General features: G+C 41.7%; 1 protein-coding gene across 5 annotated transcripts in view; it reads right to left on the bottom strand.

The window, feature by feature from the left end:
• Positions 1–27,097, bottom strand: part of tenm4 (teneurin transmembrane protein 4) — a 531,769-nt gene that overhangs the window by 331,059 nt on the left and 173,613 nt on the right. For all 5 annotated transcript variants that reach the window (XM_055637190.1, XM_055637189.1, XM_055637191.1 and 2 more), the window contains exon 3: positions 25,118–25,387. In XM_055637190.1, coding sequence (XP_055493165.1) covers positions 25,118–25,387 — 270 coding nt within the window. The remainder of the gene's footprint in view (positions 1–25,117; positions 25,388–27,097) is intronic.

The raw sequence follows: 27,097 nt of genomic DNA on the forward strand, positions 1-27,097 counted from the left end.
CAAGCGATCACGTTAGGTCGCGCTTACCGCATGGAGTCGCATGCTTGTGGGACAGGCCCTTTAGGCAGCAAGTCTACCACTGTGCCACTGTGCTGCCTGAAACGAGAGCCAAAGTGTCATCTATCCATGTTCTCCAGAGATGCTGCCTGACCTGTTGAGTTACTCCAGCACTTTGTGTTCTTTTGGGCTAAGTCTTTTTACGCTCCCTCCAATTACAAAATGTAAATAATATAAAGTCTGGTTGTAAATTAGTGAACAACACATCCAATTTTACAGCATCAGAATTAAACATTTAAAAGCCAGTCAGACATTATCCCACACTGTTTTCAATACCAACATGTTAAGACCCTTGATGCATCATAACACTTTAAAACCTACTTTTTGTAAACTGTGAGAAAAAAACACAGTTAAGTTTCCTTTAACCATATAACCATATAACCATATAACAATTACAGCACGGAACAGGCCATCTCGGCCCTACAAGTCCATGCCGAACAATTTTTTTTTCCCCTTAGTCCCACCTGCCTGCACTCATACCATAACCCTCCATTCCCTTCTCATCCATATGCCTATTCAATTTATTTTTAAATGATACCAATGAACCTGCCTCCACCACTTCCACTGGGAGCTCATTCCACACCGCGACCACTCTCTGCGTAAAGAAGTTCCCCCTCATATTACCCCTAAACTTCTGTCCCTTAATTCTGAAGTCATGTCCTCTTGTTTGAATCTTCCCTATTCTCAAAGGGAAAAGCTTGTCCACATCAACTCTGTCTATCCCTCTCATCATTTTAAAGACCTCTATCAGGTCCCCCCTTAACCTTCTGCGCTCCAGAGAATAAAGACCTAACTTATTCAACCTATCTCTGTAACTTAGTTGTTGAAACCCAGGCAACATTATAACCATATAACCATATAACAATTACAGCACGGAAACAGGCCATCTCGGCCCTACAAGTCCATGCCGAACAAATTTTTTTCCCCTTAGTCCCACCTGCCTGCACTCGTACCATAACCCTCCATTCCCTTCTCATCCATATGCCTATCCAATTTATTTTAAATGATACCAATGAACCTGCCTCCACCACTTCCACTGGGAGCTCATTCCACACCGCCACCACTCTCTGCGTAAAGAAGTTCCCCCTCATATTACCCCTAAACTTCTGTCCCTTAATTCTGAAGTCATGTCCCCTTGTTTGAATCTTCCCTATTCTCAAAGGGAAAAGCTTGTCCACATCAACTCTGTCTATCCCTCTCATCATTTTAAAGACCTCTATCAGGTCCCCCCTTAACCTTCTGCGCTCCAGAGAATAAAGACCTAACTTATTCAGCCTATCTCTGTAACTTAGTTGTTGAAACCCAGGCAACATTCTAGTAAATCTCCTCTGTACTCTCTCTATTTTGTTGACATCCTTCCTATAATTTGGCGACCAAAATTGTACCCCATACTCCAGATTTGGTCTCACCAATGCCTTGTACAATTTTAACATTACATCCCAGCTTCTATACTCAATGCTCCGATTTATAAAGGCTAGCATACCAAAAGCTTTCTTTACCACCCTATCTATATGAGATTCCACCTTCAAGGAACTATGCACGGTTATACCCAGATCCCTCTGTTCAACTGTATTCTTCAATTCCCTACCATTTACCATGTACGTCCTATTTTGATTTGTCCTGCCAAGGTGTAGCACCTCACATTTATCAGCATTAAACTCCATCTGCCATCTTTCAGCCCATTTTTTCCAAATGGCCTAAATCACTCTGTAGACTGAAAATGTCGCTCTTTAGTTGAATGTCTCACTCTTTAGTTGAAAATGTCGGGTTTTTTTGCAATTGATATACAAGGTCAAACCATTTCCACCTTTTGGTAAATCATATATTTTTTTTACAATCCGCCATAAAACCAAGTATTTAAATAGGATTATTTAAATTAATAAGAAACAAAGGCAGCTTTGTCACACAAAAATAGGCATTGCATTTGTAGCCATCAGGAAATGGTTCACAAATAGGAACATGCAGTCATAGTCACACAGGGTGGAAAGAGGCCCTTCGGCCCAATTTGCCCACATGGACCAACATGTCCCATCTACACTAGTCCCATTTGCCTGCGTTTCGCCCATAACCTTCCAAACCAGTCCTATCCATGTACCTGTCTAAATGTTTCTGAAATGTTGCGATAGTGCCAGCCTCAACAACACCTCCAGCAGCTCATTCCAGACACCCACTACCCTTTGTGTGAAAAAGTCACACCACAGATTCCTATTAAATCATTTCCCCCTCACCTTAAACCAATGTCCAATAGTTCTTGATTCCCCTTCTCTGGGCGAGAGACTCTATGCATCGAACCGATCTATTCCTCACATGATTTTGTATACCTTTACAAGATCACCCCTCATCCTCCTGCGCTCCAAGGAATAGAGTCCTAGCCTGCTCCACTTCTCCCTATAGTTCAGGCCATTGAGTTACATCCTCATACATCTTCTTTACACTGTTTCCAGCTTGACAACATCTATCCTATAACATGATGCAGAGAACTGAACAGAATACTCTAAATACGGTCTCACCAATGTCTTATGTAACTGCAACGACCCCCCAACCTCTATTGTCTGACTGATGAAGGCCAATGAGCCAAAAGCCTCTTTGATCACCCTATCTATTTATGACACCACTTTCAATGAACTATGCACCTGCACTCCCAGATCCCTCTGCTCTTCAACACTCCCCAGAGCCCTGCCATTCAATGTGTAGGTCCTGCCCATGTTAGTCTTCCCAAAATGCGACACCTCACATTTCTGTGTATTTAATTCCATCAACCGCTCCTCAGCCCACCTGGCCAACCAATCAAAATACTGCTGCAATTTTTGACAACCATCTTCCCAATCTACAATATGAATATCACAATCTATGAGAAATAGATTAGCCCATAAATTAGATGCTGTTGGATTCATTTTGCTGTGATTTCAGTTCATCACATGGCGTATACCAAAGTTGGCATCGACAATCAGTGTGGCCTGCTAAACTAACATTTCCTTTATATAACTGCAAGCCGTCACCTTGACAGAGTATTTTTTTTTTCCTGAACGTTATGCCTCAAATCCCGTGTAGCATTAATGCCGTGTAGCATGGCTAAAAATATTGACATTTAAGAAAAATCTGAAAAACTACCACATCTCCCCAGAGAAAATTAGATCATTCAGATCAGACCATCAGCTGGAAAAATGAACATCATTATCTTTTGCAATCTTTTTACTTTACTTCTTCTGAAATATTTTAGCTTCAGTTGCTCAGACAATAATTTTAGGCATGAATAAACTTCCAACAACTTCAAAAATGCCCACCCATTTTCTGGAGATCCAGATATACCTCACCTTCCAGCGAGGAACTATATGCTTTATAAATAAAAGACAAAATATGTTGTGCGATTACTATTAATTACTGCCTACATTTCCTCTACACATACTCGTTTGTGTTGATATTCAGTGACCCCCTTCATCATTTCAGCCTCCACTAAACATAGATGAAATACAACAAATTAAACTCATTTTTCACTTTTTATCTTTTGGCGGCTAGAAATGTAACCACTCACTTCTTCTGCACCAGCCCTCTACGATTTTAGCTGAGAGATACAGTATGGAGACAGGCCTTTTGGCACATCATGTCCACGCCGACCTTCATAGTGGTCACTCCTTCACACGAGTTCTACGTTATCCTCCTTTATCATCCACTCCCGATACATTAGGGGCAAATTTACAGAGGCAGATTAACCTACAAACCTGCACATCTTTGGGATGTTGGAAGAAAGCAGAGCATCTGGAGGAAAGCCACACAGTCCCGGGGAGGGCGGGCAAACTCTACACAGCCTGCATCCAAAGTCAGGATCGAACCCGGGTCTCTGGCGATGTGAGGCAGCAGCTCCCCCAACTGCACCACTGTTGATGCTGGTCTCAGAATAGTTGCATTCTAATAAATTCCGGCTACTGCAATGGGTTGGCTTGACACAGGGTCTTTCACTGCAGCCACTTACCGAACCCTGTGCAATTAAACTTGATTTGATCCACAATAATTCTCTACCTTGAATTTACTGTGACAGCATTTGTATAAACGATCCATTCAAATTTTTAAACAATTTATCTTTGCGCTCTCTCTCTCTCTCCAACTAATCTCCTAAAAATTCCTTGCAAACCAGCCAAGACAATCCCAGAGATCCTCACACCGACTCGAGTTCAAAGAGATCAGTTTTTACATCCCACTTAGGTTTAACCAGAACTCATTGGATTCAGTATAATTTATTTTTAGGCCTGTGCAAATTGTTTTTCTATCCTTTCCGGTTTTAAAGGAACAATAAATCAAACAGAGGCTAGATAAAGCAAATCTTCCTTTTTGTCTGGGCTATTTTAGTGAAATATGGTTGCATGATTGACAAACAATTACAAAAAAAAAGCCTTGTTAAATAAACCCAGTGATCTTGGTCTCTACGGTTCTCACTGAAGGAGTTCTGCCTTTGAATACTTCAGATAATTACCTGTCACTGCTTGGATAACCCCAATGCCTGAGTGGAGATCCAACAAAGATTTTAAATGGCCTTTCATCACTGCCAATAGGCATAGCTTTCTTCAGCAAAAGACAAAGAGCTGGAGAGACTCAGTGGGTCAGGCACTATCTGTGGAGGCAATGGGCAGATGATGATTTGGGTCGGGACATAAAACATCGCCTGTCTATTCCATCCACAAATGCTGACTGACCTGCTGAGTCCCTCTAGCACTTTGTATTTTGCTTAACATTCCAGCATCTGCAGTGTTTTTTGTCTGCAGTGCTTTCATTCCTTTTTAACACACTTTATTTTTGCTACATTTAATACATATTCTCCTACTTTTATTCTGTTGGTGGAAGGGGTGGTTTCATTCCATGCTGATTAACTTCCTTCAGGTCACATGTTCGTACCACTTAAAACTTTTGGCATCCTTAGAGTACAACCAACAAATCACTTGACATCTTCCATTTTATTTGGATCAATAGAAATCAAGTTTCCCTCAGTAATTAAAGGACAACAGACTTCTTGCAACTCCGATCAAAAGTCATTACTTCTTAGCTTCAATTAATCCTCATTTAATCAGACTCATTCTTCAACACTTAAAGCGTTTATTATCAACTCTGGCCACTCCTAAAATAAATTATTTTTGTTATATATTGTACATATCACCCGGCAAGCATGAGGTGTGGCACTTTGGGAGGTCAAGTGTAAAGGAAAAGTATACAATTAATGGCAGGTTCTTTAACAGCATTGTAGAAACATGGAACTGCAGATGCTGGTTAATATACAAAAGGACGCAAAGTGCGGGAGTAATACAGCAGTTCAGGCAGATGGTGTTTTTATGGGTCGATATACATCTTCAGTCTGAAGGGTCTCGACCCGAAACGTCACATATCCATGTCCTCCAGAGATGTTGCCTGACCTACTGAGTTAGCCCAGAACATTGTATCCTTTTGTGTCCTTAACAGTATTGATGTACAGAGGGTTCTTGGGGTCCAAGTCCATAGCACCCTGAGAGTAGCACCACAAGTAGCGAGTAAAGAAGGTGCATGATATGTTTGCCTTCACTGGTCGGAGAATAAGAACTAGGAAGTCATGGTGCAGCTTTGTAAAACTTTGGTGAAGCCGCATTTCAAATATTGCGTGCGGTTCTGGTCACTGCTTTACAGGAAGGTTGTTCTATTTCTTTTCCATTCTCCTGCTTTTAATAAAAAAAACAACCCCATTGAAGACAAATATAACTTTGGTTTCTGCAACTTCTGGCGTCTCACTCATCTTGGTGGGGTAAAAACTTGTTTCCAGTCTTAGATCTCAATACATCTGAATGTTTCTGCGTATCAGAAAAAATCCATCTGATCTTTTTCTCTCTATCACAATATTCTTTGTATTTTGCATTTTAATAATGATAATTTGGTCAAGGTTAAAGATCCTCGTTACTGAAAGATTCCTTCTAACTGTCGTACAGTTTTGTATTATCTCTTTGTTGGGGCAGAGGTGTGTGACTCCTGCCTCAGTGTTGCAACCACACTGACCTGTCGAGATACCGATGAAATCGACTGCATGGAGTCTCCACTCAATGGTAACACATGAAGACGAAGTCAAGTTTTTTTGCTATATGCAAAAGGACGGTGAGCTACTGGTACAATGAAAAGCTTGTTTCAGTAGCATCACAAGCACATGGTCTCAGACAACACACACAAACCCCTGTAAATTGGACAATGGACAATAGGTGCAGGAGTACGCCATTCGGCCCTTTGAGCCAGCACCGCCATTCAATGTGATCATGGCTGATCATCCCGTTCCTGCCTTCTCCCTATATCCCCTGACTCCGCTATCTTTAAGAGTGCTATCTAGCTCTCTCATGAAAGTATCTAGAGAACCAGCCTCCACTGCCCTCAGAGGCAGAAAATTCCACAGACTCACAACTCTCTGTGAGGAAAAAGTGTTTCCTCGTCTCGAATAGTCTCGAACAAAAATTTGACAATGATTATACATAAATTCTACAAAGGCAGTGAACTGAAAAAGATTGCTACATGTGACAAGTGGGCTCAGGCAATGAAACACTCTGCTCTATCCCCAAGTTTGCCTGACACTGCTGTCAAAAGTATTTTGTTATTGTTAAATATCTGATATCCAGAGACAGGCAAAACATTTAAATAGCTATGAATAAATGTACATTAAATTATTTAAAAGTAATAAATGTTATTAAAAAATTCCTAACCTACCATAATATATAAAAAAGGTGAAATAAAGAAAAGTATATTAAAACATTTAGAAGAACTTACCATTTCACAGAGGGTCATCGTCTACTTTCAATCATTGGGATCACCACCTATAGACCAGCTGAGGGATCAGATGTAAAGTGCATCCTGTCCTCAGCTCCCACATTCTGGAGCCACCACTGAATTCAGTCAGTGGGTCCAGTGGCAGGGTGGGATGTTTATTGAATGAACTTCACATTTCTGGGTGTGATGCAGAAGGCAAGGATGTGATGCCCCCTTCATAATCAGTTTAAGAATAAGGAGTAAGCCATTTAGAACGGAGACGAGGAAACACTTTTTCTCACAGAGAGTGACGAGTCTCTGCCTCAGGCAGAGTTCTCTGGAGGCAGGTTCTCTGGATTCTTTCAAGAGAGAGCTAGATAGGGCTTTAAAAATAGCAGAGTCAGGGGGTATGGGGAGAAGGCAAGAACGGGGTACTGATTGGGGATGATCAGCTTTGATCACATTGAATGGCGATGCTGGTTTGAAGGGCCGAATGGCCTACTCCTGCACCTATTGTCTATCACTGGCCACTTGGGAGGTGGACCTGGCTCACGATTTTGTCACGTCAGACGTCATAGATTATTGTGGCATTAGAGATCTACTTGTGTAACAGGCACCAAATCAAATGGTACTTACACTCGAGGTGCTGTAAATTACAAAAAATACGCCCAAGGCTCCAGTAAATATTTTGAAAGGCACATAAATGTTGGGAGTAGATTGGCAGATCATTCATGATCTCTGGAGGACATGGAGAGGTGTCGGGTCGGGATCCTTCTTCTGAAAGATCTGTGGCTGGGCAGCTCTCTCTGCTCGTGTACGGACTAGTCTCTGAGACCGAGAATGCAGCCAAAGGAGGGGGTAAACACAGGTTGCTGAACCATTCAATTATCACTTTTCCACCTCTGCCTCCAACTCCACCCTCCCCTATCCCCCAACTGGCTCCATCTACCAACCTTGGGTTTTACTCTCCTTCTCTATCTCTCTCTACCACCACCCAACTGGTGTCTCCCAGATACACCACTCCCTGCCCCTCCCCCCCTCCTTCCACTTAAGCTCCATCTGCCCAGCATCTCCCTCCTCAGCTGGTTCTACCCATTTGCCTGCCCTTGCCTCTCCCCTCCCTCTTACCTCTCTATACTCCCAATCTTATGTTCATGTTATAGGAGCAGAATTAGGCTGTTTGGCCCATCAAGTCTACTCTTGTCATTCAATCGTGGCTTATCTATCTTTTCCTCTCAACCCCATTCTTCTGTCTTCTCCCCGGAACCCCTGACATCTGTACTATTCACGTATCTGTCAATCTCTGCCTTAACAATATCCATTGACATGGCCTCCACACTCCCTATCCTGATGCAAACACGAGATGTCCACTATCTCTTTGCTTCCATAGTGGCTGCTGACCCACTGAGCTCATGCAGCAGTCTGTATTTTGCTCGTGAACATTATGCATCATCTCCACAGACATGTTATGTTATTTTCCCAGGAGACAAAATGGTTCAATGACTTAGTAAGAGGGAAATGCAGAAATAGTTCATAAAAAGCTTGGTATTGTCAGATTGAAGCTGTTGAGCCTTACCCACTCTTCATTCAGCACTGATAGTTAATGTCAAGTAAGCAATTGAGAACCAGCTCATTACTGAATAGTTCTCCACTTACAATATTCCTCCCTTTGAAAATGAACGTTAATAATTCTGTATTATATGCTGTCAAACATTTTTTTGCCTCGTCTAATTGGCATGCCTAGAATTCTCCATTCATTTCTCTTCTCTGAAGAAAGACTGGATAGACTTGGTTTATACTCTCTAGAATTTTTGAGAGGGGATCTTATAGAAACTTACAAAATTCTTAAGGGGTTGGACAGGCTAGATGCAGGAAGATTGTTCCCGATGTTAGGGAAGTCCAGGACAAGGGGTCACAGCTTAAGGATAAAGGGGGAAATCCTTTAAAACCGAGATGAGAAGAACTTTTTTCACGCAGAGAGTGGTGAATCTCTGGAACTCTCTGCCACAGAGGGTAGTTGAGGCCACTTCATTGGCTATATTTAAGAGGGGGTTAGATGTGGCCCTTGTGGCTAAGGGGATCAGGGGGTATGGAGAGAAGGCAGGTACGGGATACTGAGTTGGATGATCAGCCATGATCATATTGAATGGCGGTGCAGGCTCGAAGGGCCGAATGGCCTACTCCTGCACCTAATTTCTATGTTTCTATGTTTCTATGTTTCTCAATATTTTTCCTGACATTTTGCAGCCATCAGTGCCACCCCCCCCCAACATTTATAGAAACAAATAAATACAGATGCTGGTTAATACACAAGAGGAGACAACGTGCTGGAGTAACTCAGCAGGTCAGGCAGCATCTTTGGAGAACATGGGGGGGTGGCGGTGGGATTAAATGAAGTTTTGTACTGCTTGTCGGGGAGGGATTTCCTCGGTCTGCTAGCTGATGAAGAATAATCGATCGGAATTCCGTTACCTTTTTTTTTAAATAGCTGGACAATTTAATAACTGGATTAAAATAAAAAGCGACTTTGAACGCCCACAACGTGACGGGTCGTAATGACAGGACAAAACAAAGAGTAAGTCGTCTATTTTACATATAATCTTGCTTCTTGGGATGGCTTTAATGTAATTTTACGTTGTAAACATGTTATTTGGGCCCCATACGAACCAGCAGTGTTTTTCCTGCCGATATGGAGTTCAAATTCACCGCAACCGCAATGTCCCAATCGATCGCGTTCCAGAAACACCCACTCGCAAGATGATTTAAAAGCTCTTTTTTTTGGACAATCATGTCATAAGAGCTTCTAAATCGTCTATATTTTGTGTTATTGTCTATCCATAGTCAATATTCTTATACTAAATATACACAACAATTTTAGCCACAAGTATTGTGCAAAAAATTATTATTTTGATTATATTGAGTGGATGTTTCCAGATTAATTTATTGGAATTAAACATTAAATTCCTTCCATCTGGCATATAAATTCATGACAGTGAGATTTAAAAATCATGTTATATTGTGAATTCTTGTGTGAATGGGATTAGTTATTTGGATACTTAGGCTATTTAAAAAATATCCTTTTCTTAAGAAATGGAATCAACAGGACATTCTTAATGGGAAAGTAGTGGGCAGAAAGGCATGTCATGCATGGTTTGAAGAGCAAAAACCTGTAGTTTACAATGCCAAAATTGAAAAGTTGAGGAAAAACAAGGTGTACAGACTTGCTTATTGATTACAATCTGAGGAGTATGATGATGCTACTGATTATGATATGCCAATGTACCAGCTAGCAACTGATCTTCTCCATAAAGACTTGGCCTATTGTTAGAAATTGTAATTTATTTACCAATCTGTTATGGACTTACAGCATATAATACAATAATATTAAAGTTCTGATCTTGAGAATATCACATTTTTGAATTTTCAAGGCAGTCTGGGTATTTATTACTATTTCCGTCACAACGGTCAATTTTGTAATTAGCTACAATTAGGTAATTAACTAATTATATGCTTTAATTTCAGGTCATCCAAGTAAGATGTTTTATGTTTGTTTCAGAATGCTTCAATTTATAATAACTGACATATTCATTCAGTTCTCTTAATTTTTAAGAAAGTTATGGGCTTTTGTCCTCAATCACAGCTTTTGGGTTAAGTCAATGGAAAAGCAATAGGGAACAAGATGCTAATTTCCGAGTATGAAAATGGCTATAACTTTTTTAATACTGAAGATATGAAAGTGAATCAGTTTTTATGCTTTATCGGATGGGATAAATTGCAGACTTGATTTTTATAATCTCAATATTTTGTAACATTGCTACCCAAAGATATGTGGTTGTGTAGGTTAATTAGCCACAATCTATTGCCCCTAGTGCGTAGGTGAGTGCCAGAATTTGGCGGGAGATAATATGAATGTGGGGAGAACAATGTAAACGGATTAAAATAGAGTAAGATAGTGCAAATAAAATAAATTAGGCTAAAATAGTGTAATACGTTACCGATGTATGTTCTCCAGAGATCTGCCTGACACTCTGAGTTACTACAGCATTTTGTGTCTTTCTTTAATGCAAATGGGTGTCTGATTAACAGCGTGGACATAATGGGTCAGAGAACCTGTTTCCATGCTCCATGACTCAAATCATATCATAGTTACACCCCTTGTCTTCATATTCACTCCCTTAATCATCTTAACAACTTATTTAAATCACTCCCTAAATTTCACATGCAGCTTCTAATAGCTTCTATTCTTATTTCAGATTTCCAATATTTGCAGGTTTTCTCATTAATTTTTCATGCACTTTTATCCCTTTAATGAATTTTTATTGTCTTATTGGGATTATCTTCGTGCATTTTCTGCCCGTTTCCATTTCATTACTACTGTTGAATAAAACTATTTGAATATTTCACCTATTAAAGTTTCCATCTAGAGCACCCCATTTTTCATTTTATTCAGTTCATTTGAATACTCACTTACTTTTCATTCCTAATGGTCCATATATAAAATTCTAGCCCGTCTTATCTGTTGGCAGATGTGCCATGTATTTGTAATGATTCCTGCTCTTTATTTCAACATTTTAGATTTTTCAATTTTTATTTGATGTGGGGGGGGGGGGGGGGGGGGGGGGGGGTGGTGATTAAACTGTTGAAGACCAGGTGCCTCATGATGCTGAAACAACGGGAGATCATATTTATGGAACGTACAAATGTACTCCAGATGGAATAATATAATTATTTTTTTAATTAATACTTCTCTAGTAGACATCAAGGATGACTTTTATACACTTCAAGAGATTAGCGAGAGGCTGCTGTTTCAAAGTGAGATCAGGGATTGCTCTGTTCTTTGCTTCATTGAAACATGGTCCATCCATAACTCCCCTGACCCTGCTGTAGGACCTGAGGGTTTATCCATCGACTGTATGGACAGCAACCTTTTCTCAATGTCAGCAAGACAAAGACGATAGTGATCAACTTCAGGAAGCGAAGTGGTACACAAACCCCAGTTTACATTGACGGCTCCAAAGTTTCTAAGAGTAAATATCACCAACAACTTCTTCTGGACCATCCGTATTGAATGGCCAAGAATGCACACCAACAGTTCATTAGAAGGCTTAAGAAGTTTGTCATGCCCCCAACAACTCTCACCAACTTTTACAGATGTGATAGAAAGCATTTTGTCAGGATGCATCACAGCATGGTTTGGTAACAACTATATCCAAGACTGTAAGAAATTGCAGAGAATTGTGAGCACAGCCTAGACCATCACACAAACCAATTTCCCTTCCATTGACTCCATTTATACCTCACGCTGCCTCGTTAAGGCCAGTAGCATAATCAAGGACGAGTTGTACCCTGGCCACTCCCTTTTCTCCCCTCTCCTATTGGGCAACAGGCATAGACATGTGAAAACACATTCATAAACAGTTTCTTCCCAGCTGTTATTAGGCAACTGAATCATCTTTCCACAACTAGAGAGCAGTCCTGAACTAGTATCTACCTCATTGGAGACTTTTGGACTTTCCGTGATCAAACTTTACTGGCTTTATCTTGCACTAAAAGTTATTCTCGTTATTCCCTTTTTCATGTATCTGTACACAGTGGATGGCTCAATTGTACTAATATATTGTCTTTCTGCTGACTCGTTAGCTAGCAGCAAAGGCTTTTCACTGTACCTAGGTATGTGACAATATACTAAAGCTAAATGGAATCTTCAGACATGGGGAAAGGTAGCAGTGTCTGCTTTTTGATCAGACTCCTCTATTACAATTCACGGTTTGGTCCTGCACTACTGATAATACAGATTGACTAGAAATGGTGGCACAACGGGATACTGGTGGGAGGGAGTAGACCTGGGCACCCTCAACATTACCACTGATGTGATAGTCTTCGCTCAATTCTGCTCACCTGAACTGGAACACATGGCCATAAAATGGGTTAAGTGTTATGCCTTGGAAACAAATCACATGCACTATTAACTACCACCCCAAGTCAATGCCAAGTTGGCACAGGATGCATTGTATTTGGTCATCAACTTTCTTGACACAATGCCGCATTCATCATCGCCAGTGACTTCATTATAGCAAAGTTCGGGAATGTACTCCTCAAATACCAGGATCGCTCCTGCCCCACGCAGTGAGTGAACACTCAAGCTCACTACTACACTGCCATCATGCACCCATCTCTCCATCTTTCCTGCTCATTCCAGCCTGCCTGATTATCTGAAGGACCAAGTTACCAGGTTAAATTTATGGCAAAGAAACTAACACCGGAAATAAAACTGGGTAAATGCATTGATAAGCTTTTTTGGGACTTCTAATTTGCCAATAGTTTTCTATGCACTATGCAAGCTACAAGTATCTAAAGGCTAATTACTAGCCATGCATGTATACAGTCTAAATTGTATATGGTTTATTTGCACGGCATAATGGGCCTGTCCCACTTACGCAAATTGCCGGCACCGTCATAGTCGCAGCAGGACGCCGGAAAGTTTCAACATGTTGAAATTGCAGCAGCGATCAGAACAAGGTACGACTCTCTGAGCGACCACTCACGACCATACAGGCTTCACCCCACGACATATCGCCTGTATGGTTGTAAGTAGTCTCCTCAGTCACCCAAAGAGTCGTAGCGTCTTTCTGGTCGCTGCTAAATTTTCAACATGTTGAAAATTTCTGACGACCTGCAACGACCTATGACGGGTGCCGACAGTCACCGGAAAAAGTCACGTAAGTGGGACAGGCCCATAACACTCAACCCTTCGACGTGATCAATGTCCAGCTGAAGAATAATAATAGTTACAAAGCAGGCATTGCTCATGACTATTCTATGCAACAGGATCATAGCATATTCACACATCTACATGGGTAATCAGAGCACAATATATCACAGCATTGAGATGCGTACAAAATTTGACAATAAACATTTTGATTGATTCAATATGAACAGCTTTTTGGTGGCTACTTCATAATATCTACTGTCCGTATGTTTGACACCGTTCTCTGACTTTGGCATCTTTGTTCTGGACTCCCCCATTATCAAAATTGTCCACCAATGTAAAGCACTTTGGCCAACGAGAGCTGTTTTTTAAATGTGCTATAGATGTGACAACTTGACTTGACACACTCTCTATCCCTCAATTACCTTCAACACTTCAGTTACATCGCCTCTTAATATTTTATACTCAAGGGATGAACAGTTTTTATAAGAGTCAAGAGTATTTAACAATGAAATTCTTGCTTGCAGCTGCATAACAGGTCTGTAAACATAGCGCTCAGTAGATAATGTAATAAGCAGACAAAAAATAGTTTAATAAATAAAACACAATATTAGTGTAAAACAAAACTAAAGTCTGGAGTTTCGAGTTCAGAGATATAGCGTGGAAACAAGGCTTTCGGCCCTTCAAGCCCATGCCGACCATTGACCACCCATACACTATCCTGTTTTTACATCCTACACAGGAGAGGCAACTTACAGAAGCCAATTACCCTACAAACCTGCACATCTTTGGAATCCCTAGTGAAACAAAGACAGTTCGTAATTCAAAGTTTAGTTGGTGTTTGCAGTGTTCAATAGACTCTTGGTTGTTGGGAAGAAGCTGTTCCTAAACCTGGGGGTCACCATTTTCAGACTCCTATAGCTTCGTCCTGATGACAGGAATGAAATGAGAGCAGGGTGGTGTGGGTCCTTGTTGACACTGTGCCTGTTCCTCCTATGATCCCTTCGATGGTGGAGGCAGGAGTTAGTCAGGCATTAGTTCGTAAGGTGTTAGTTCCAGGGCATCCTAGTTGTCAAACCAGGTTGTGATGCTACCAGTCAATATACTCTTCACCGTGCACCGATAGACGGTCATGAGACTATATAGAATCTTCTCAATCTTCTAAGGATATATAGGCATTGATGAGCTTTCTTTATGATTGCTTCAATGTTTTGGTTCCAAATCTTCAGAGATATGCATGCCCAGAAACTTGGTTTTTGACTCGCTGCATCACAGACCCATCAAAGACAACACTTGGCCTTCCTCTCTAAAGTCAGCAGTTAGTACCTTGGTCTTACTGATGTTGAGAGCAAAGTTGTTCTTGCACCATTCAAATAGATGATCAGCATCCTTCTGATACTCTGCCTCATTATTACCTTAATTGGTCCTACAAGAATGGTGTCAGCAAATTTAAAGATGGAGTTGGAACTGTGTCTGGCTACACTGTCATGAGTATAGAGTGAGTCGAGCAGGGGACTCAGTACACAGCTGTAATGTACTGATGGTTATCTGTGGTGATGGTTATCTAGGAGGAAGTTTTGTTGCCTATTCATACTGATTATGTTTTGTTGATGAGGGAGTTGAGGAACCAGTTGCAAAAGAATGCGCGGAGACCCGGCTCCCTGAGCTTGGTGACAAGTTTGGAGGGGATGATAGTATTGAACTCCGAGCTGTAGTCTTATTCATAACCCATATTTAGCTTTGTAGAAATTCCTTCAGTTATTTATGTACCTCTCTGTGATTATTGATTAATGTACTTTGAACAACATACTTACAAGATACAAGATACAAGATAGATTTATTCATCACATGTGCCAGATGTTCACAGCTCATCCATAAATCCTGGCTTTTGATATAAACTCTGAAGTATCCCATTTGGATTCAAAGTCAATAACCTCATACTGGTCACGATTATAGAGTCATACAGCAAAGAAATGGGCCCTTCAGCCTACTGAGTCTGTGCTAACCAGCAAGTGCCAATCAACATTTAGCTCCATTTTTCAGCACTTGTCCCATAGTCTTTCATGCTATGATGTTTCAAGTGCTCTTCTAAATATTTAAATGTTGTGAAAAGTTGAAACCTCCTACAACTAACTGCCTTATTATTTGTGTACTCTCCTTATACATTGAACTTCAACTGACATAGCTCTGCACAAATATCTGATCTGCCAGTGTGACTTTGCAACTTTCAGCTTCCATCGCTCGACTGCTGTTCCACAGCCTTGATTTAAACAATTGATCCTTTGTTCCATTTCCAAAGTGGTTCATAAACACTGTGAATAGCTGAGGCCTCAAGGCACTTGACCATATATCACTTATCCCCATTCTCCCTCTCTCACCTTCTAATTATCTACCCAAGCTAATTGTTTGCCTCTGGTGCTCACAAGTCTTTATTTGAAACAGTATCACATGGAATCTAATGCCTCTAAAAGCCTGTATAAACTCTATTCATTCAGCTACATGGGCAAAATTCACTGATATTTCTTAGAGATAAAAATGCTAGATTATTATAAAGGATGGGAACAGTTCACATAAATTATCATTAGGATTAAACAAAGGCAATGAGGGCTTATGTAAAATAAGTTGTTTTTAATTAATGTAATGGATGGAGCTTTTGAGGATGCAAACAGTAGAATAGTTAAAGGACAACCAATGGGTGTGGAGTATTTGAATTTTAATAAGTTTGTATGTAATAAATAAAAGGGTGGCATGGTGGCCCAGCGGTACAGTTGCTGCCTTACAGGGCTTACGGGACCAGAGACCTGGGTTCAATCCTGGCTATGGGTACATCTATACAGAGTTTGTACATTCTCCCCATGACCTGCGAGGGTTTTCTCCGAGAATCTCTGGTTTCCTCCCACACTCCAACAACAGACAGGTTTGTAAGTTAATAGGCTTGGTGTAAATGTGAAATTTGTCCCTGGTGTAAGATAGTGTTAATGTGCAGGGATCGCTAGTCGGAGCTGACTCGGTGGGCCGAAGGGCCTGTTTCCGCACTGTATCTCTAATCTAAACTAAATAATTAGAGAATATTGGAATGGGAATGGCACTCTACCTTAGACTGGAAACAGATTGATCGAGAGCGGAATTAAATGAGATTTTCTAAGGGTGGGAGGTAGTGACTGATAGGCTAATGCAGGGATTTGGCCCCAGCTCATGATTTGGATGAGGGAAGCAAATGCAATATTTTTTACTTGCTCACGATACTAGCCTGGGTGGGATCGTGGGCTGTGAGATGAATGCAAAGAAGCTTCAAGTTAATTTACGTAAGTTGAGTGAGTGAGTAAATGTATCAAATGCAGGTGGGCAAGTGAGTACAGGTGACCCCCTTTTTTTCAACAGTCTGAAGAATGGAAATTCTATCTAAAATGATTCACAAGAACCCATGGAAATTTGTCTCACCAAAGGTGATGGAAGCCCAGTTGCTGAATGTACACAAGGAGTTAGAAACATAGAAAACATAGAAACTAGGTGCAGGAGTAGGCCATTCGGCCCTTCGAGCCTGCACCGCCATTCAATATGATCATGGCTGATCATCCAACTCAGTATCCTGTACCTACCTTCTCTCCATACCCCCTGATCCCTTTAGCCTCAAGGGCCACATCCAACTCTCTTAAATATAGCCAATGAACTGGCCTCAACTACCTTCTGTGGCAGAGAATTCCAGAGATTCACCACTCTCTCTGTGAAAAATGTTTTCATCATCTCGGTCCTAAAAGATTTCCCCTTATCCTTAAACTGTGAACCCTTGTTCTGGACTTCACCAACATCGGGAACAATCTTCCTGCATCTAGCCTGTCCAACCCCTTAAGAATTTTGTAAGTTTCTATAAGATCCCCCCTCAATCTTCTAAATTCTAGCGAGTACAATCCGAGTCTATCCAGTCTTTCTTCATATGAAAGACCTGACATCCCAGGAATCAGTCTGGTGAACCTTCTCTGTACTCCCTCTATGGCAAAAATGTCTTTCCCTAGATTAGGAGAGATTAGAGAGATCTCTGGATTCAAAAGTTACCACAATATTGGGGGTGAGACAATATTGAGAAAGAGGATGAGCAATGATTGTACTGAGTAGCAGAGCGAGCTTGTAGAGCCAAATGGCCTACTGTTTCTCTATTCTCAGTTTACCCTTTACAAATCTGATGGGTCTTTGCTGATCATACCCATTTATATTTCCTGTCACTTCCCAACAACAGATTCTTGTACATTTTTTGTTTTCAAAACTATATTTTACATAGAGAACAGTGGGTGCCTGAAATGCATTGCCAGGGGTGGTGGTGGAGGCAGACACAACAGTGGCATTTTAGAGGCTTTTGACAGGCACATGATATGTAGGGAATGGAGGGATATGGGTCAAGTGGAGGCAGCAGAGTTAGTTTAACTTGCCATCATGTTTGTAGGGACATTCTGGACTGAAAGGCCTGTTCCTGTGCTGTTCTGTTGGCCAGTCTAAAATTTCCCAGTGTATTCCTCCTACCCTTCTTAACTGAGGTCACATGTTAGTTAATTGAGAATTCAGGATATTTCTCAGATCAAGTATCTAGGAGATCATAAACAGCTTTCTCACATGTTATATTAATGTACTGTGATGGAACCACCAAGTCCTCCTTAATCCCAATAACATCCTAGTGCCTTTTTTAAACTTACATTGAACTCAGTTATTTCCAGGCCTTGATTTACTATGAGTTTCTCTTCAATTCTGGGGTCAAGTACAGAGCCCTTCTCTAATGCTCTCAATGATTGAATATCCATTTTCAAACAGGAAAACTATAACTACAGTGTTAACTGATATGTCATTCTGTTGATGCTCATAAAAATGGCTGAATTTATATGTTCTAACCCTCACCACCAATGTTAAAAAAGCTGTGGAACGTTGGTCTGATGAATTTAATGACCCATCACTATGGCTCGAACTTAGCGGTTGCCCAGGTGCCAATGGTCACCCAAAGTGCCGCTGGGCAACCTAAATGCCGAGTCATTTTGCCCGGCCTGGCACTGCAGATACTGGTTTATACCGAAGATAGACACAAAATACTGGAGTAACTCAGCAGGTCAGGCAGCATCTCTGGAGAAAAGGAATGTGAGGTTTTGTGTTGGCGACGACTGTCGTGCAGGGCAAAGATACGGGGTGTGGGGTGACGAAGGGTCGGTGCGAATGACGGACCCCGCACAGCAGCGGCCAAATATCCTATAAGATCCTATCGGATCTTTGGCAGTGACAGCGGCAGCGATAGCAGCTCCTCCTCCTCCAGCACCCTGCCCGCCCGCCTGCCCGCCCGCCCTGATAGCGGCTGCTGCTTACCAATCCGCTAACGGCGATGCCGCTTTCAAAACAAACCCTCCCGCTCGCCCAGGCCGGGTGGAGGGAGGGAGGGGGAGGCCTCCTTCCGCCGTTTGAAGCAGCTGCACCACTCGGCCCCGCACCTTCTGTTGGCTGGTGGAGGAGGGGAGGCGGTGGCGATGAGATCCCAACCGCTTCTCCCTTTGGTGGCGGCACTTGGCGGTGGACAGGGACGGCCAAAGCAGCGGGGCGATGATACCATCCCTGTCCGATGAGTGCTGACCTTCCTTCAACCCCATCTCCACCCTCTCTCTATCTCTTGTAAGCCCCCCTTATCCTGGGACCCCTCCTCTCCACATTCCCATTCCCGCCTCTATTCAGTCCTCACTGACATCCCCTGTGCTCCCCCCCCCATCTATTCATCCTGCATTGATCTCCCTATCCACCTCGCATTGATTCTCCTGGCACCCCCCATCCATCCTACACTGGTCCCCCAATTCATCCTGTACTCACCCCCTTTCCCATCCATCCTTCACTGCCTCCCCCCACTGCCTCCCACCATTCATCCTGTACTGATCCGCCCCCATTCATCCTGTACTGATCCCACCATTCATCCTGTACTGTTCCCCTCATTCATCCTGTACTGATCCCCCCCATCCATTCTGTACTGAACCCCCCCATTCATATTTTACTGATCGCTCCTTTCATCCTGTAGCGAACCACCCATTCATCCTACACAGACCCTCCGATCCACACTGTACTGATCCCACCATTCATCCTGTACTGATCACCATTCATCCTATACTGATTCCCCATTCATCCTGCACTGATCCCCCCCCCCCATCCATCCTGTACTGATCCCCCCATTCAAGAAGAATGGGGGGATCAGTCTGAAGAAGGATTGACCTGAAACGTTGCCTATTTCCTTCGCTCCATAGATGCTGCCTCACCCGCTGAGTTTCTCCAGCATTTGTCTACTTCCTTCGCTCCATAGATGCTGCCTCACCCGCTGAGTTTCTCCAGCATTTGTCTACTCCCATTCATCCTGTACTGATACTCCCCCATCAATCCAGAACTGATCCACCCCATTCAACCCCACTGACATCCCCCGCGCTCTCCCCTAACAATCCCGCACTGATTCACAGCCCCCCTCTGTGACCCTACTATGCTGGAAATGTCTTCAGAGCGAAAATTGACTATGTTTGATAACGGAATGCAATCAAATGTGTTTTAATTCCCAATGTTATTATTTGTTTTAGTCCATAAAGATGGATTAATTAAATTGTGAACACGTGAAATATTAAAACCGCAGTGTTCGATTGTCACTGCTACCGTTGACAAGTTAATACAGAATTCATTTTAAAGGCAAATCAATGCTCTTAATATGGAGTATCAGTACTGTTATTTAATGAGCAACATTCACAACTATATGTTGGATTTATCCAGGTTTTACTTCTACAGTCGGTCATATACATCACAAATTTGGTCAGGAGATATTTCAGTTGAAATTTTAACATTAATTCTGAAGTGGGAATGATGGAAACAGGAAAAATCAATAATTTTTTTAAAAATCTGGTGCATACAAACTGGGTATCTTCATTGCGGTTCACAACATGTACATTTAATCTGAATGTCCGGTAATGTGACATTTTGACACCTTAAAACATATTACCAAAAGAACATTTGCTGCAGTTATGTCCTTTGGCCATCTCTTGTCAGTTAGTGTAATGTTTAACCTGTCACATGGGTATAGTCGGTTTTAGAAACATAGAAACATAGAAAATAGGTGCAGGAGTAGGCCATTCGGCCCTTCGAGCCTGCACCGCCATTCATTTGATCATGGCTGATCATCCAACTCAGTATCCTGTAGCTGCTTTCTCTCCATACCCCCTGATCCCTTTAGCCACAATATTGAATATTGAATATTGAATTGAATATTTAATATTTATTACATATCATTTGAACCTCAGTGAGGCTCAAACAAAACTCAGTTTCCACAGGCATACAAACAGAGACAATTCCTACAAGACACACACACAATTCAATTTACACAAACATCCATCACAGTGAATCTCCTCCTCACTGTGATGGAAGGCAAAGTATTTTCTCTCCCCTGCACCATTTTTCTCCCGATGTTGACAAGGGCGACACAAGGTCGACATCTAACTCCCTCTTAAATATAGCCAATGAACTGGCCTCAACTACATCCTGTGGCAGAGATTTCCAGAGATTCACCTCTCTCTGTGTAAAAAATGTTTTTCTCATCTCAGTCCTAAAAGATTTCCCCTCTATCCTTAAACTGTGACCCCTCGTTCTGGACTTCCCCAACATCGCGAACAATCTTCCTGCATCTAGCCTGTCCAACCCCTTAAGAATTTTGTAAGTTTCGATAAGATCCCCCCTCAATCTCCTAAATTCTAGCGAGTACAAGCCAAATCTATCCAGTCTTTCTTCATATGAAAGTCCTGACATCCCAGGAATCAGTCTGGTGAACCTTCTCTGTACTCCCCCTATGGCAAGAATGTCCTTCCTCAGATTAGGAGACCAAAACTGTACGCAATACTCCAGGTGTGGTCTCATAGCTTAACAGCTATTATCATAAAATGCCTTTAGAAATTTCCTTGCAACCTGTATATTTTGTTGTGGATAAATTATGTGGGAAGCGAGAGTGTTTCTGTACCAATAGCAATAACGACCCATGCTATGATGACTATGTCATGATATTTTTGGTCCTTCACAGAAAACATGCTTACATCAATCTATAGTGTGCATGGTTAAGCATATATGTTACCATGGTCCAAGATTTATTGACTCATATAATTGTCGATGTTTCGGGTTGAGACCTTCCGTCAGGACTGAGAATGGAGAGGAAAGGTGGGCGGTAGAAACAGAAGGAAGGGACTGGAGAGGGAGGGGGCGGAAGATGATAGGTGGGCCAAGGAGGGGTGAGGAATCAGAGGGAGATGGAGACAGCTGGGGAGAAACGGGATGGAGGCAGAGATAGACGGGTGGAAGCGGACAAAGGGAAAATGTGATAGATGAAGGTGGACAAAGGGAAAATGTGGAGGCAAATAGAGCACGGTGAGAGGAGGGGAGAGTAAAGGTAGGAGGGGAGTGAAGATGCAGAATGAGGCTGCAGGGGATGAACAGGTAAGCAAAGACTACAATAGGTGGAATCTGCTAAGTAAGGAAAGTGACAATGGAAACCATTTAAGGGAGAAATGGGCAGATGGAATCAGATGGTGATATACATTTAAGGTGTGAGAGGAAGGATTTACAAAGGGCCCGAGGGGAATTTATTTTCACAGAGGGTGGTGGGTACACAGAATGAGCTGCCAGAGGAAGTGTTAGAGACGGGTACAATTTCAAGCTTTAAAAAACTTTAAAAGGAAACTTTAAAATAAATGTTGATAGATACATGTAAAGAAAAGGTATTGTGGGGAAGTTGTCCCACTATTCACTGGGAAACGTCTTTTCATTTTGCACTGTACTTGTTGCTTGCAAGATGACAATAAAGGTTGATTGATTGATTGATTGATTGGAAAGGGCCAAATGCAAGCAAATGAGACGAGCTTAGGTTGGCAACTTGGTCAGTGTGGACAAGTTGGGTTGAAGGGTCCATCTCCATGGTCTCTCGACTGATATTTTTAATTTTACCATTCATTTAAGAGCAGAATATAGTTATTGGCTCGAGTCTTATCTATATGCTATTATAGCAACCAGTTCAACCACATTTCCCATTGTACCACCAAAAAATAATCTGTCAATTTCCACGTGAAACGCAATTTCCTTATAAAGTCTTTCCAGAGTTATCAAAAATGTGTTAACAAGCACTAGTGATGACCTGGAGTAGTATAAATATTCAACATAACTTAATTGGTACAATATGTTTGTTACTTTGATATGTTCTTCCATTATGATCACCATTAACCAAACTGCTGTGTACCACAAAATCTGAAGATCTACTCATAAGCATGCAATGAGAAATAACTATTACAGTGGAAAAGAACGACGAGCAAACACATATAGACCATCATGGAAGGTAAATAAAAGGAGTATTTAATGCAATGAAGATATAGAGTGCAAGAAGATTGAAAGCTCCGAGAGTTCTCCGATTGATGGACAAGGAATCAAGATATGACAGGACTCTTTGAAAGCGACTAAACTAGCTCCAAAGATAGCTTTGATGGGTAGTAAGTAAGTGGCTTGAAATTGCAATGTCAGATGTTGTCTAAGCTTTCAGATTTGTCTGAAACAGTGGCAGGTAATTTGGTGAAGTATCCAAGAGCAGTGTTCTTAGCAAAGAGAAAATGTCTCCACTGGTTGGGAGGCCGAGCACTGCGAAACACTGACTAAATAGTACAGCCCGATATTACAGGAGTGGACTGAGGAAATAATTCCAAGGTGGAAATTTTAAAATGTTCTTCTACAAACAACAACTGATGTTGGCTCAATTGCAAATTTGAATTTTGAGTTTAATATTTTGAGGTGGCACAGTGGCGCAGAGCCAGAGAACCAGGTTCGATCCTGACTATGGGTGCAGTTTGTATGTTATTTCTGTGACCACGTGGGTTTTCTCCAGGTACTCCAGTTTCCTCCCACACTCCAAAGATGTACAGGTTTGTAGGTTAATTGGCTTTGGAAAAAATAATGAATTGTCCCTAGTGTGTAGGATAATGATAGTGTACGGGGATCACTGTTCAGCGTGATCTGTGGGCCAAAGGGCCTGTTTCCACACTACATCATTAAACTAAACTAAAACCTAAACTAAATGAATTGATAAGCAAGCATACAGGAAAGGTTTAATTTATGCCAATGAAAGGCAAGTTTTAGGGTCTGAAGGGTCTACTGCTGCTCAGATATGCATAAATCACATAGTGTAGGATGAAAGGTGGAATGGCGATTTGATCTATTTTAATGGCCAGGATTAGTCTACTCCTTCTAGGGTATTGATTAACTTGAGATCAGTTTCTATAAAAATTAAAATATTGAATTTAACTTTTTTAATATTTCAGGGAAAGAGAATAATTCAACATGCCTGTGCTGCTACATTACGCATTTAGTACCTGTAATTATAAAAAGACTTATACCTCAATGGATTCACAGTGCCTGATTTTTAGAAATATCAATGAGCCATTCAGCAGAAAAACCCATGCCCGTAGAATGTGTCAGAATTATGGGAGGAGAAATGTCTGATATTGAATAAAATGTGGGATGATCAAAGGGCAGGTTGATCGATGAGCTGTTTAAACATTCATTGGAGGGGCAGGATTGAGATTCAAAGTGCCTTTATGAAGGTTGAAGTAGAAGGTTGTATATATTCCAGCATAAAGAGGTAGCAGTGTATTTGCATAATATTGATGGAGGGAACAAAATGCAAAGAGAAAGGACTGCTATCTCGCCAATATAGGAGAGAGCTGGCTGATTTAACATCCCATCCATATAACCTATTGGTTTTAGCCATTGTTTAGTCGAGTTTAGTTTAGAGATACAGTGCAGAAACAGGCCCTTCGGCCCAACGAGTCTAGGCCGATCACCGAGTCCACACCAATCAGCAACCACGCACACTAGTACTGTCCTACACACGCTAGGGAAAATATTACAATGTTACCAGGCCAATTAACCCACAAACTCGTAAGCTTTGGAGTATGGGGGGAAACCGGAGCTCCTGAAGAAAACCCATGCAGGTCACAGGGAGAAGGTACAAACTCCATACAGACATTAGCTATAGTCAGGATTGAACCTTGTCTCTTGCGCTGTAAGGCAGCAACACTACCGCTGCGCTACTGTGCTGCAATACAATACAGTACCATTTTATTTATCCCAGAGGGATATTGGTCTGCCACCAGTCAAAAGATACAGTTGCAAGGCATTGAACAATGTGTATTATTACAAAGTGAAAACAACCAAACCTCAATAAACTGAGCAGGCTATTCACTAAATGTTTAGGACATAATATCATCAAGTACCGGTATATATGATAGAGCATAAACTTCTCCTTCAATTTAAAATACATTGGGTTTTTTTGCCCAGGGAAGAAGACAGCAAAAGGCACACTATTTTCATTGTAATAGAAGCCCTATGCAGGGATTGTGATGATGTGTTTGATATCATGTTGCTTCTCAGAGGAAAAAAAACTTCTGGAACATGGAAATAGCTCAGAGGCTGCAATAAAATTACTGCACAGTCTGGTTCAACTGCATCAATCAACAGGTACTACTGCAGTGCAATTGGTAATGACCAACCACGATTAAAAAATTGGGGAATAAAAGTCTGCCTTTGGCTTCTTACCGTTTTCTGTATTCTCATGCTCAGTGTCGGTGAGAGTAAGTGCGGAATTTGCTCGACTGGATAAACAGGAGCTGCGCGAGGATTTCACGTTTCTCCCCCAGAGTCTCATAGCATTGTCGGGAGACATGACTCCATCCGTCTCTGTGTCGGCATCGGAGCCTGTGCTCAGGGAATATCCACGGTGAGGCAGACCGAGTTCTGCATGATATCCAGCAGTGAGATGAGGTGTTGCTTCAGTCAGGCCCAACTCGCGCAGAGAAAAATTTGTTCCTGAAACACAACATTCAGCAAATCAAAAAAAAAAAATACACTGGCTTTGTACAGGCTGATGTTTTTCTCTTACTTAATTAAGATTACTATTGTTGCAGAGTTCCCCACTTTACCTCAGCACCAGAGATAACAACATAAATAACTGTGGTGAATCAATATATCTATTTATTGTTGATAGTACTGAACAAATGTTCCTATTCCTCGAACAGTTTCTTAAATAGTAGCTTCTTCGCAACCTGGATGAACTTCGGCAAAGAATGAATAGTGGCTCGGAAACACTGTGGACATTGTTCGATTGTTTTTCAGTGAAGGAAGACAAAGGAACGCAAAAGTGTAAATAAATGATGATCATAATTTTTGAAGGTAACTGGGATAGTTATCTGGAGAAAGAAGGTCAGATGATAAAACCTCCAGTTGCACACATCCAGTGAGAGGTGACAGTTCAAAGGTAGGATGTCATAGATTGCGAAGAGGTCAAACTTTGGACAAAAGATTTATTTTACTGGAAGATGCGGCGAGTAAAATATCAACTTAAACAGATGGGGGGTGGCGCAGCAGTAACGTTGCTGCCTTACAGCGGCAGAGACCCAGTTTCAATCCTGACTACGCATGTTAGAAACATAGAAATTAGGTGCAGGAGTAGGCCATTCGGCCCTTCGAGCCTGCACCGCCATTCAATATGATCATGGCTGATCATCCAACTCAGTATCCCGTACCTGCCTTCTCTCCATACCCCCTGATCCCCTTAGCCACAAGGGCCACATCTAACTCCCTCTTAATTATAGCCAATGAACTGGCCTCAACTACCCTCTGTGGCAGAGAGTTCCAGAGATTCACCACTCTCTGTGTGAAAAAAGTTTTTCTCATCTCGGTTTTAAAGGATTTCCCCCTTATCCTTAAGCTGTGATCCCTTGTCTTGGACTTCCCCAACATCGGGAACAATCTTCCTGCATCTAGCCTGTCCAACCCCTTAAGTTGTCTTAAAGGAGGTTGTACGTTCTCCCAGTGACCACGTGGGTTTTCTCCAGCTGCTCCAGTTTCCTCCCACATTCCAAAGATGTGCAGGTGTGTAGGTCAATTGGCCTAGGTAAAATAATAACATTTTCCCTAGTATGTAGGATGATGCTAGTGTATGAGAATCACTGGCCGACGCTGTCTCAGTGGGCCTGTTTCCGTGCAGTATAACAAAGCTAAACTAAAGATGGATAAAAGATATTGAAGGATGAAATTTGTTTCAGCACTAAAGGCGTAAATAAAAAGAATGAAGATAGGAAAGATTTCCCACATACATTTCAGGTACAGTGCTGGGCAAATTTCCTTGTGAAAATCATTTGTCAATATATCAGAGTGTGTGAATAATGTCCTGTTTGCACAGACTTCAGCAAGGCCGCGGTGCCATGCAAAGTTTGACCCACAAGATCTCCAAGGCTGACCTTTGTTAAGAGGGATTGGCAAATGCTGAAATGTACAATGGTGTTGCATGGAAGAAAAGAGGGGGCATCATAATCAATAGGTATGCAAGCAATGCTTGTCACATTGCATTTCAACAGTTTGAAAGTGCAAGTAGAGGAAAGAACCAAAACACATGTCACCGTCAAGATGCGTTTTTGTTAAGATATCAAATTCAGCCTGAAAGATTGTGACAAATGTAGCTGGATTGGAAAGCTAAGCTGAGGAACGAAACAACATAAATGAAGCATTTGATAATAA

Source organism: Leucoraja erinacea, chromosome 6 (genome assembly GCF_028641065.1).
Source record: "Leucoraja erinacea ecotype New England chromosome 6, Leri_hhj_1, whole genome shotgun sequence".
NCBI lineage: Eukaryota > Metazoa > Chordata > Chondrichthyes > Rajiformes > Rajidae > Leucoraja > Leucoraja erinaceus.